A 12,633-nucleotide genomic window follows, 5' to 3' on the forward strand; every position below is an offset into this window, starting at 1 on the left:
TTTTTACATGAAGTATAAAATGTGCTAAGTATTTACTGACTTTGGAGTATATTCTTTCTTATTAGGTTATCTGATTTATTATTTGGTAATGGGAGAAAACTATGCACTAACCTACTAAATCTTCCCTGGAAGCAGCAGAACGTGGTGTGCTTGTCCCTGGTTCTATCTTTAATGAAAGCCTGAATTTTAAAAAGAAACAAACACATAAAATGATTAACATTTGACAAAATAATATTAAAATCATGTATTTTCTCACAGAAAACTAAAAACATTTTTATCAATCTCAGATACATAATTTTCTTTAAGAGCAATCTTTAATAGTTAAGTCTTCTATCTCTTTCATACAAAGCTGATCTTATGGTTATTCTAGGAAATATTAGGGAGGGGAAAAACATTAAAAAGTCACATTTAAAAACAGAAAAATCTCCCCAAAGTACCCCAACACTGCCAAGCAATTCGACACATTTAAACATACTTGATGAATGACTCAAAGGTGATTTAACTTGAGGTTTTATTGATACCAGAACACTTAAATTGAGGAACTTACACATATTATATTAAATATATTATGCAAATTCTTTCTAGAATCTTTATTGGATGGGCTAATTGGCCTCTGTAGCACTGAAAATTTCAAAAACACCTTATTAAAACTAACCATCCAAAAAACAAACCAACTCAACTTAGCAAAAGAAAGATCTCTATAAATAAAAAGGTTGTTTGCAAAATTCCCGGTAAATCCCTGTCCTAAATCAAAGTTTATTAGTTGGTACTTAAGTTCTTTTTAGGATAATATATCCAGTTTTGAGTTCCATGGCAAAAAGAGATTATGATTCCTATCAGTGGAAACTATTTCAGGAAACAGGATCTTAAAGTAGCTGCAGAAAATACTTCAGTGTAGTCCCTGAAGCCTATAATTACTAAGCATTTGTCTGAAAATTAATAAAGACTTTTTATTTTTTAGCATTCTACCAACTGGAATTTTTTATGAAATTGCACAATACAGTACAAGTGACACTCATAATAAATCTATGATAGGTTCTTAACTTATTATTTCTTTGATCACCTAAGAGGGGATTATATATGATTATATTCCGATTAATTGACAGTATAAAATGCATGTAATGAAGAGATGTATGATTAACCAGAACTCTCTACTCTTTTTCTTTTTACAGAGCAGTTTACTTAAATTATTTGGTCTACAGACTATACTGAATTCATTCATTTGATAAATGGCTATTGAACACTGTGCTCTCAGCACTGAAATATAACAGACTAAGGCAGACATGGTGTCCCTGCCCTTCTGAAGCTTACAGTCTAGTAGGTGAAAGACAAAGAAGTAAACAAAATAACTACAATTTCCTAACGCAGAACCAAAATAGAAAGGAACAGAAAGAAAGTTATGGATGAACCACATTGCTATCAGTAGCAGCTGGTAACTGACAGCAGTATAAAAAGCAGAAGCATCTTAAAAAGCAGAGCAGTGAACGCTAGTCAGAGTGTCAGCTGCCTATACCATCACCAAAACACCATATAATAACACTGATGCTGATTCATTGAGAAAAGATATTATGAGTATCAAAATGAAATGACTTAGAAAGATTTTCATCCTGATTAAAACACACGCATGTAATCTGTAATATCTATGCTGGCTGCCTATACAGATAAGTTACCAAAAACAGAGGCCTTTGGGTAAATGAAGTATCTTTCACCACAAAATCCATTTTTTTCTAACTAATAATTTTAATGACTGTTATCTTAAAATGCTCCGATCTTCAACACATTTAACCAATAGGCTCATGCAATACGACTGTATCTTTAGAAAAAAATCTCTCTTCTCCAGTCTCCCACGTGATGCCCCAGCACCTTCAAATGACCTGTAGTTCCCCAAGTGCACACACTGTTTCCCACCCCATTCCTCTAATCATTCCATCCCCTGGAACGCCTTTCCTTACCCTTCATGTGGAGCTAACTCCTACTCACCTGGCAAGATTCAGCCTCAGGTGACACTGTCTCCTTAAGCAGTTCATGTTTCTTTTATCTTCATTTTTCCCACTTAAAGCTGAGTTAACGTCTCCCCTAACTATGTTCCTATAGCATATCTCTATTACGGTACTATTCGAACTGTTTTGTAATCATTTGTTTTGTGGATGTGTCTTGCATTAGACTGAGCTTCTTAAGGGCAAGAACAAAATCTTATTTTTGCAATCTCAGCAACTAGCACAATAACTCACCTACAGCAAAAGCTTAATAAATATTTGTTAAATGAATATAATGAGAAAGCTCCTCTGGTTCTAGCTATTCATGAAAACAAAAACAAATATAATAGCATCAGTTTTCCTACAAAAATGAAGGTATCTTATAATATGTCAGTTTACAGAGAGTTAAAACTACTTAACGGCTTAAATGGCCAATGCTATCCTTTTAGCAAAGTAAAAATATGCTTCAACACTTCAGTACACTTTTACTATAGTCATTAAAAATTTACCTTCCTCTACAATTGTGCAACAATTTCTTAGACTTCACTTCTATTTAATACTTAAATTTCAACTTCTTTTAAATCTAATAAGTTTCCTGAGCCAGAGAGAGAAAATTTTAATAGCTACTTACTCATATTTTGAGTTTTAAGATACTCTTCTATACCTCACTGGACAAAATGTGAGTGTTTTGTGCTACGTAAGTAATTAGAGAGATGGGAGAAATAGTGGTAAATATAAAATACAGACCATCAAACTCAAGAAGTTTACAACCGAGGGCAACAAAAGATTTGTGAAATAATTCCAGCCTTAAAAAGCTGATCCATTGACTTCATACATTTTTTTTTTTTCTGGCCAGGAAGATTGGCCCTGAGCTAATACCTGTCGCCAACCTTCCTCTTTTCGCTTGAGGAAGATTGTCGCTGAGCTAACATCTGTGCCAATCTTTCTCTACTTTGTATATGGGATGCCGCCACAGCACGTAGGTCCGTGCCCGGGATCCAAACCTGTGAACCCCGGGCCACCAAAGCGGAACACGCGAACTTAACCACTATGCCACTGGGCCAGCCCCGCCCTCATACATTTTCAAATGAATTACCAGGTAAAAACTTTCTGTAAAATAAAAATTGAAATAGAAATACGAAGTGGTAATATATATGGTGTGGAGGAGGAGACGGCAATACAAGTGTTCTCCAATATTAATAAAATTTTAGATACATTTAAGCATATAGCCAGAGCTTCTTAATATATCTAATATTTGAAGGCAACTTATTTCTAGTTGTTTTCCAGAATTTCTAGCCTTTTATTGGTACTTATTCTGTTCTGCAGAATTCTTTAAAAAATCGCTGACATTTATGGGACAAGGAAGTTGATAAACACTATCATACAAGAAAAAAATTTTAAATAATGCATTAATATTGAAAAATAACCTAGTCTTACACTTTGATAAATTTTTAAAGTATGATCCTCTATTGGAAAAAATATTTGTGGAAGACACAAAGTTAAATTTGAAAGCTTGGGAACAACTGGCATAATAAAGCTGAGTAAAAAAAATTTTTTTAAATTAACGAAGCTAAAAGAAAAATGAAAAGCCTCAAGAGAAATAAGCTCTTTATCATCCCATCTTCAGGAAAAAGTTATCATGTACAGCATACTACTGAAAAATAAAAAGGGTTAGGGGCTGGCCCGGTGGCGCAGTGGTCGAGTTCGCATGCTCCGTTTTGGCGGTCTGGGGTTCGCAGGTTTGGATCCCGGGCGCAGACCTACACACCACTCATTAAGCCATGCTGTGGTGGCATCCCATATACAAAATAGAGGAAGATTGGCAAAGATGTTAGCTCAGGGCCAATCTTCCTCACCAAAAAAAAAAAAAAATATATATATATATAAAAATAAAAAGGGTTAATAATTCAAAAATTCCTCCCACCTTGGGCAGTACTGTATATAAGGAGAAGGAAATGGATATCAGCTATTTTAAAAGTGATTTTTAAAATCCTTAATAAAGGACTTGCTGTAACAGAGAAAAGGGTTGAGTGTGGTGTTACTTTGGAAAAATGTGTCTCTGACTCAGAGGCAAGAAGGTTCAATAGTCTCTCAATCTACAAAAACAATTGAAAACAAGTTCAAAGATGTGTCAAAAATTACCAGTGAAAAACGAGTAATTTTTCTATTTGTAGATCATTTCATTAATTTTTCAGTCTATTAAAAGATAAATTACCATAAAGACTCAGTGCTTGAATATAGAGGGAAAGGAAGAAATTTAAACTAGAACTATCAAACATCAGCTCTCAACAACTTGAGAAAGATGAAATACTTTTTAATAAAAGATCAGATGAGGTATTTTTTTATATGGGCTCAATTGTACTAAGTTATTAAAAAGAAACACATGTAAATACATGTAAATGTATTAGGCACTTGTATGACACGATGTAGGATTTAGATGTTTAAATATGGGGATGAAAGCATGCAGGACAGGACCAAGTCATACAAACCACTTTTGAAGATCCAACCTACTTGTAATTATCATCTTCCACAAACTTTTGTAGTTCTTCTATATATTGAACAGAGTTCAGATATTTTTGGACATGAGGCAACATGGGAATATCTAGGCAAAACATGACAAATAATTAATTATCTGATAAAGTATATCTTTATTAGAATTTTAAAAGTTAAGCTGAAAAAAATATATTTAAAGGTAAATTAAGGCCACATGGCACCAAAATTTAAATTAAATCTAGAAGAACATTACTGAGGTAAATTTTATTTAATGTAAAACTGAAGGTAATTTAGAAAATTACAGCTGCATGCTGTTTGTATAAAAAAAAACCTCCATTTACAAAGTCTCATATATTTGAGAAATTTCATAGAAAAAAATCAGAGACTTCATTATGATTTATATTCAAATCTCATCTAAACACAAGATGTAAGGGCAGTTATTATTATTTTTTACAGAAGCCTGGCTCCCATTTGTAAATATGTATTTTCCTCCCTTACTTAGAAATTGCAAATAAAATTAACATTACAATTTGGTGTTATGTTAAAAAAATTTGAGAAAAGGAAAAAAATAAGAGATTATTTGATTTAACTTTCAGTAAGATTCTCCCCCTCCCATCCCACACACTTTTAGGAAGTTTTTGAGGTTTTCTTAAAAGTATTCAGATGCATGTAAGTAAAGTTAGCTTTAAGATAAATTTATTTTAAACAAATCAGATAATGTAAACTTTTTAACACCACATGTATTATATATCAACAGCCTATCTTTATTCTCTATCAAATTGGAAGTATCTAAACATTTTAAAACATTAAAAAAACCCCACCAAAACCCTTTTCTAATCATTTGGGCTTTTGTAAGCTCTTTCTACATTTGTGTTTCCATAAAATACATCTTAGACCAAAATTGGTTATTTCCTCATTATCAGTCTCAAGAAAGCTAGTCAATTGTTACTGGGATCAAGGGTTTCGGCTCCTTCCCTAACTGAAAAATATGAGAACTATTTACACAATAGACCAGGAGATCAAATGAGATGAATAGAAAATAATTTTGCAAATTATGTTAGCAAAGTTGCTACAAAATGGCAGAAGAGCAAAAGATAAAACTTAAAATTTTTTTTAAATTTAATTTTTTTTAATTGATGTCCATAGTTTATAACATTGTGAAATTTTGGTTGTACATTTTTGTTTGTCAATCACCATATACATGTCTCTTTTCACCCCTTGTGCCCATCCCCCACCCCCATTGCCCCTGGTAACCACAGTACAGTTTTCTCTGTCCATGTGTTGGTTTATATTCCACATATGAGTGAGATCATGCGGTGTTTGTCTTTCTCTTTTTGGCTTATGTCACTTAACGTAATACTCTCCAGGTCCATCCATGTTGTTGCAAATGGGACGATTTTGTCTTTTTTTTATGGCTGAGTAGTATTCCATTGTATATATATACCACATCTTCTTCATCCAATCATCAGTCGAGGGACACGGGTGGCTTCCACTTCTCAGCTATAGTGAATAATGCTGCAATGAACATACGGGTGCATAAGCCTCTTTGGATTGTTGATATCAGGTTCGTTGGACAGATTCCCAGTAGTGGGATAGCTGGATCATAGAGTATTTCTAGTTTTAATTTTTGAGGAATCTCCATACCATTTTCCATAGAGGCTGCACCAGTTTGCATTCCCACCAGCTGTGTATGAGGGTGGTTCCCGTTTCTCCACATCCTTTCCAACATTTGTTGTTTTTTGTCTTGGTGATTATAGCCATTCTAACAGGCGTGAGGTGATATTTTAGTGTTGTTTTGATTTGCATTTCCCTGATGATTAGTAATGTTAAACATCTTTTCATATGCCTATTGGCCATCTATACATCTTCTCTGGAGAAGTGTCTGTTCATTTCCTCTGCCCATTTTTTATCAGGTTTTTTTTTTTTTTTTTTTTTTTTGTGAGGAGATCAGCCCTGTGCTAACATCCGCCAATCCTCCTCTTTTTTTGCTGAGGAAGACGGCCCTGGGCTAACATCTGTGCCCATCTTCCTCCACTTTATATGGGACGCCGCCACAGCATGGCTTGCCAAGCAGTGCGTCGGTGCGCGCCCGGGATCCAAACCAGCGAACCCCAGGCCGCCGCAGCCGAGTGCGCGCACCTAACCGCTTGCGCCACCGGGCCGGCCCCTATCAGGTTGTTTTTTTGTAGTTCGTGTGTGAGTTCTTTATATGTTATGGAGATTAACCCCTTGTCAGATATGTTTTGCAAATATTTTCTCCCAGGTGGTGGGTTGTCTATTCATTTTGATCCTGGTTTCATTTGTCTTGTAGAAGCTCTTTAATCTGAAGTCCCACTTGCTTATATTTTCTTTAGTTTCCCTAGTCTGAGTAGGCATGGCATCCGAAAAGATTCCTTTATGACCAATGTCAAATAGTGTGTTGCCTATATTTTCTTCTATGAGTTTTATAGTTTCAGGTCTCACCTTCAGGTCTTTGATCCATTTTGAGTTAATTTCTGTGAATGGCAACAGCAGATGGTCCACTCTCATTCTTTTGCATGTGGCTGTCCAGGTTTCCCAACATTATTTACTGAAGAGACTTTCCTTTCTCCATTGTATGTTCTTAGCTCCTTTGTCGAAAATTAGCTGTCTGTATATGTGTGGTTTTATTTCTGGGTTTTCAATTCTGTTCCATTGATCTGTGTGTCTATTTTTGTACCAGTACCATGCTGTTTTGATTACTATTGCTTTGTAGTATGTTTTGAAGTCAGGGATTGTGATGCCTCCAGCTTTGTTCTTTTTTCTTAGGATTGTTTTAGCTATTTGGGGTCTTTTGTTGCCCTATATGAATTTTAGTATTCTTTTTTCTATTTCTGTGAAGAATGTCATTGGGATTCTGATTGGGATTGCGTTGAATCTGGAGATTGCTTTAGGTAATACAGACCTTTTAACTATGTTTATTCTTCCAATCCACATGCATAGGATATCTTTCCATTTCTGTATGTCATCATCAATTTCTTTCAACAACGTCTTGTAGTTTTCATTGTATAGGTCTTTCACCTCCTTGCTAAGATTTATTCCTAGGTATTTTATTCTTTTTGATGCAATTGAAAATGGTATTATCATTTTGAGCTCTCTTTCTGTTAGTTCGTTATTAGCATACAGAAATGCAATTGATTTTTGTAGACTGATTTTGTATGCTGTGACTTTGCTGTAGTTGTTGATTATTTATAATAGTTTTCCAATGGATTCTTTAGGGTTTCCTATATATAAAATCATGTAGTCTGCAAATAGTGAGAGTTTCACTTCTTCATTACCTATTTGGATTCCTTACATTCCTTTTTCTTGCCTAATTGCTCTGGCCAAAACCTCCAGTACTACGTTGAATAAGAGTGGCGAGAATGGGCAGCCTTGTCTCGTTCCTGATCTCAGAGGAATGGCTTTCAGACTTTCCCCATTGAGTATGATGCTGGCTGTGGGTTTGTCCTAAATCGCCTTTATTCTGTTGAGGTATTTTCCTTCGATACCCATTTTGTTGAGAGTTTTTATCATAAATGGATGTTAGATCTTGTCAAATGCCTTCTCTGCATCTATTGAGATGACCATGTGGTTTTTATTCCTCGTTTTGTTGATGTGGTGTATCACGTTGATTGATTTGCAGATGTTGAACCATCCCTGTGTCCCTGGTATAAATCCCACTTGATCATGGTGTATGATCTTTTTAATGTATCGCTGTATTCGGTTTGCCAATATTTTGTTGAGGATTTTTGCATTTATGTTCATCAGCGATACTGGCCTGTAATTTTCCTTCTTTGTACTGTCTTTGTCTGGCTTTGGTATCAGGGTGATGTTGGCCTTGTAGAATGAGTTAGGAAGTGTTCCATCTTCCTCTATTTTTTGGACTAGTTTGAGAAGGATGGGTATTAAACCTTCTTTGAATGTTTGGTAAAATACACCGGGGAAGCCATCTGGTCCTGGACTTTTATTTTTTGGGAGGTTTTTGATTACTATTTGAATCTCCTTACTTGTAATTGGTCTACTCAGATTCTCTATTTCTTCTTGGTTCCTTTTTGGGAGGTTGTATGAGTCTAAGAATTTATCTATTTCTTCCAGATTGTCCAATTTGTTGGCATATAGTTTCTCACAGTATTCTTTTATAACCCTTTGTATTTCCATGGTATCCATTGTAATTTCTCCTTTTTCATTTCTAATTTTATTTATTTGAGCCTTTTCTCTTTTTTTCTTAGGAAGTCTGGCTAAGGGGTTGTCAATTTTGTTTATCTTCTCAAAGAACCAACTCTTTGTTTCATTAATCCTGTCTACTGTTTTTTTGGTCTCAATTTCATTTATTTCTGCTCTAATTTTTATTTTTTCTCTCCTGCTGACTTTGGGCTTTGTTTGTTCTTCTTTTTCTAGTTCTGTTAGGTGTAATTTAAGGTTGCTTATTTGGGTTTTTTCTTGTTTGTTAAGGTGGGCCTGTATTTCCCTCTCAGGACCGCTTTTGCTGCATCCCATATGAGTTGTTATGGCGTATTTTCATTTTTGTTTGTTTCCAGATATTTTTTGATTTCTTTTTTAATTTCATCAATGATCCATTGGTTGTTCAGTAGCATGTTGTTTAATCTCCACACCATTCTCACTTTCCCAGTTTTATTCTTGTAGTTGATTTCTAGTTTCATAGCATTATGGTCTGAAAAGATGCTTGTTATGATTTTAATCTTCTTAAATTTATTGAGGCTTGCCTTATTTCCCAACGTATGGTCTGTCCTTGAGAACGTTTCATTTGCGCTTGAGAAGAATGTGTAATCTGCCGTGTTTAGATGGAGTGCTCTGTATGTCTACTAGGTCCATCTCGTCCAGCTTTTCATTTAAGTCCACTGTTTCTTTATTGACTTTTTGTCTGGATGATCTATCCATTGATGTAAGTGGGGTATTAAGATCCCCTACTATTATGGTGGTGTTGTTATTATCTCCTTTTAGGTTTGTTAATAGTTGCTTTATGTACTTTGGTGCTCCTATGTTGGGTGCATATATATTTATAATTGTTATGTCTTCTTGGTGGAGTGTGTCCCTTTTATCATCATATATTGCCCCTCTTTGTCTCTCTTAACCTGTTTTATCTTGAAGTCTACTTCGTCTGATATGAGTATGGCAACACCTGCTTTCTTTTGTTTGCCAATAACTTGGAGTATTGTCTTCCATCCTGTCACTCTGAGTCTGTGCTTGTCTTTAGAGCTGAGATGTGTTTCCTGGAGGCAGCATATTGTTGGGTCTTGCTTTTTAATCCATTCTGCCACTCTGTGTCTTTTGATTGGAGAGTTCAATCTATTTACATTTAGAGTAATTATTGATATATGAGGGCTTAATGTTGCTATTTTGTCACTTATTTTCCAGTTCTTTTGCATTTCCTTTGTTTCTTGTCCCATGTGTTTCGGACTGCCCATTAAGTTTGGTTGTTCTGTCTTATGACTCTTTTAGTTTTCTCTTTATTTATCATATGTGATTTTGTTCTGATTATTTGTTTAGTGGTTACCTTGAGGTTTGTATAAAAAATCTTGTGTATGAGATAGTCCATTATCTGATGGTCTCTTATTTCCTTATACTAAGTCAATTTGATCTCTTTCCTCTTCCTCTTCTAAGTTATTCTTGTCATAACTTATTCTATCTTGTGTTGTGGGTGTGTGTTTAAAGTGATGAGGTTATATTTATTTTTGGTGATTTTCCTCCTTTGATCTTTGATTTTGGTATTTAAGTGGTTGCTAACCTATTCCGGTAAAGATCTACTATTTTTCTGATTTTGTCTACCTATTTTTATCCTTGCTCCAACCTTTGTATTCCCTTTCTCTTCTTTTTTTCAGGCCTGAGGGCCTTCTTGAGCATTTCTTGTAGTGGGAGGTCTCATGGTCATGAACTCCCTTAGCTTTTGTTTATCTGGGAAAGTCATTATTTCTCCACTATATTTGAAGGATATTTTCGCTGGATAGAGTATTCTCGGCTGAAAGTTTTTGTCTTTCAGTATTTTGAATATATCATTCCAGTCTCTTCTAGCCTGTAAAGTTTCTGTTGAGAAAAAACTTAAAATTTTAAATATTAAATACTCCAATTTCTTAAAAGCAAGATCTTAAACAAGATGCTAAAAACTAACAGTGAAATAAAACAATTATTTTCCTTTATGTTAGGATGGATGTAAGAAACTGATGTTCCCTACTGTGTGAAAAGTGGCCATCAACGTGTGTAAATGAATCAACAGAATCACAGCAGGATAATGGCTTAGCATTATCACCCAGAAACTTACCATATTCACATGACTGCTGTAAATCAGAAATTATTCGAAGGATGTTATTCATCAAATTTGATCTTTGCTCATTTTCTAGAATGCTGCCAGTTGATGGGTATGCTGAATCAATGTATGTTAAATCTGACAAATAGATACCTGTAATGAAATTAGATAAATAAGTGTTTTCCTACTTGTAGCTTGGAAGAGTATGACGAAGTGAAGGAGGAAAAAAAAGCTAGCTTATAGCTCTATTTCAATATAAGCCATATTTAGAATACACTGTTACTAATACACTACAGCCTTGTTAAAACATGACCACTGAGGCCTAGATTTCTGTAGAGTTGCAGTCAGACACATAAATAATATATGCTTTTCATAAATGTCTTCTTACGATACCACTTCAGGGTATGTTTTGAGGCTGGAGTTAGAAACTCCAGTACCTACGGGACCTAATGGAAAGAAGCTGAGCTCTTGAACTGGCTGGGCCTCTGACTAGCTGGGTATAATGGAGACGGTTATTTTAATTTCTGAACCTCAGTTTTTATGTCTACACAACTAGTACCTATTTTCCAAGTTGTGGTATAGCCTGAAGAAGTTAAGTTAGCCAGCCTAGCCAGTACCTGGCTAAGGTAGTTATTTAATATTAGTTCTAAACCCGCTTGCCTTGAGTTGATAACTATCATTTGAGTCTTAACTACTACTTTGAAAATTGTCTCATTCTGGTAGAAATGTCTTGTTTTAAAAAAATAATATGGTTGTACTAGTTCTGGATATGCAAGATCACTTACTTAAAAATACATCCTGAGTTTACTACGCGTATGTAAAGTTTACCATGCACAACTATTGCTGGAGAGAAAAATACACTTTCCTACTTTTACCTCATTATTCCATTTTCATGAACTCTCATCTCAGGGCAAATGCAACCAAAATGATGTACCCACTGTCTTCCAAATAAGCCCTGTGTTTTTTCCTCACACCATTTCTTCCATTTTGAATGTTTCCTAGACTCATCTCTGCCCATCTACGTTATATCTTATACCCAGTTCAGTGTCAGTTGTTCTTTAGTTTTCTCATATATTCAAAGAAAGGAGTTTAGAAACTCTCTTTAACCCCCTCTTTTCATAGGTGAAGAATCTGAGGTCCACAGATATTAAAGGATGTGTCTAATGCCATGTGAACTGTTAGTGATAGAGTTGGATCTTAGAGGTTTCACTTGTACCCCAAGTATTTTTTTGTTACACTGTTATAAACTTACACATTATCTATACCATTCACTTGATAATTCTGACTTTATAATCTCTTCAGTTATTTAAACTTTCTCATATTTATATCTTATCTGTTCAAGACTATAAACTCATTTAAGGCAGTTGCTCTATCTTGTACTCTAAGAAAATGAAAAATCCTGTGCAGTGTTTTGACAACAGGGTGTTTAATACATCATAAAAGGTTAGCATGGCAATCTTTTTACTCAACCTAGTATCATTCCTTTTCCATTCAGTAAATCTTTACAAGTATGCTTTAAGCCGCCTATCATAAATACTTCTTTTTCTTCAGAGACTCTCAACGTTTTTTATGACTTCAAGTGAACCTACAGCTTAGCTCCTCTCCTTTTTCTCCAATCTCAGAGGAAGAAGAATCCCTTTCTTTCCAAATCTAAATTGTGATTTGAATGTAATTGCTACTGCCTCCTTTAAAACATCCACTGTTGCCTCCACTATCACTTACCTTCTACTGGCTCCTTTCCCAGCGCCAGTGCACACACTCAAAGCCCCTCTGTTTAAGAAAACAAAATCACAACCCTTCCTTCAAATCTGATCTCCTCTCCAACATAAGACCCTTGCCTCTCTTCCTTCAACAAACACCTTGAAAGAGAAACACAGACTAGTACACTTACTTATTTTAGCCTTC

The 12,633-nt window shown here is 35.0% G+C and overlaps 1 protein-coding gene across 2 annotated transcripts in view; it reads right to left on the bottom strand.

Annotated features, from left to right (window-relative positions):
* Positions 1-12,633, bottom strand: part of RALGPS2 (Ral GEF with PH domain and SH3 binding motif 2) — a 129,185-nt gene that overhangs the window by 29,298 nt on the left and 87,254 nt on the right. For both annotated transcript variants that reach the window (XM_058539984.1, XM_058539983.1), the window contains exons 8-10: positions 10,744-10,881; positions 4,488-4,578; positions 112-179 (exon numbers count right to left, since the gene is read on the bottom strand). In XM_058539984.1, the coding sequence (XP_058395967.1) occupies positions 112-179; positions 4,488-4,578; positions 10,744-10,881 (297 nt within the window). The remainder of the gene's footprint in view (positions 1-111; positions 180-4,487; positions 4,579-10,743; positions 10,882-12,633) is intronic.

This window comes from Diceros bicornis, chromosome 4 (genome assembly GCF_020826845.1).
Source record: "Diceros bicornis minor isolate mBicDic1 chromosome 4, mDicBic1.mat.cur, whole genome shotgun sequence".
Classification (NCBI taxonomy): Eukaryota; Metazoa; Chordata; class Mammalia; order Perissodactyla; family Rhinocerotidae; genus Diceros; species Diceros bicornis.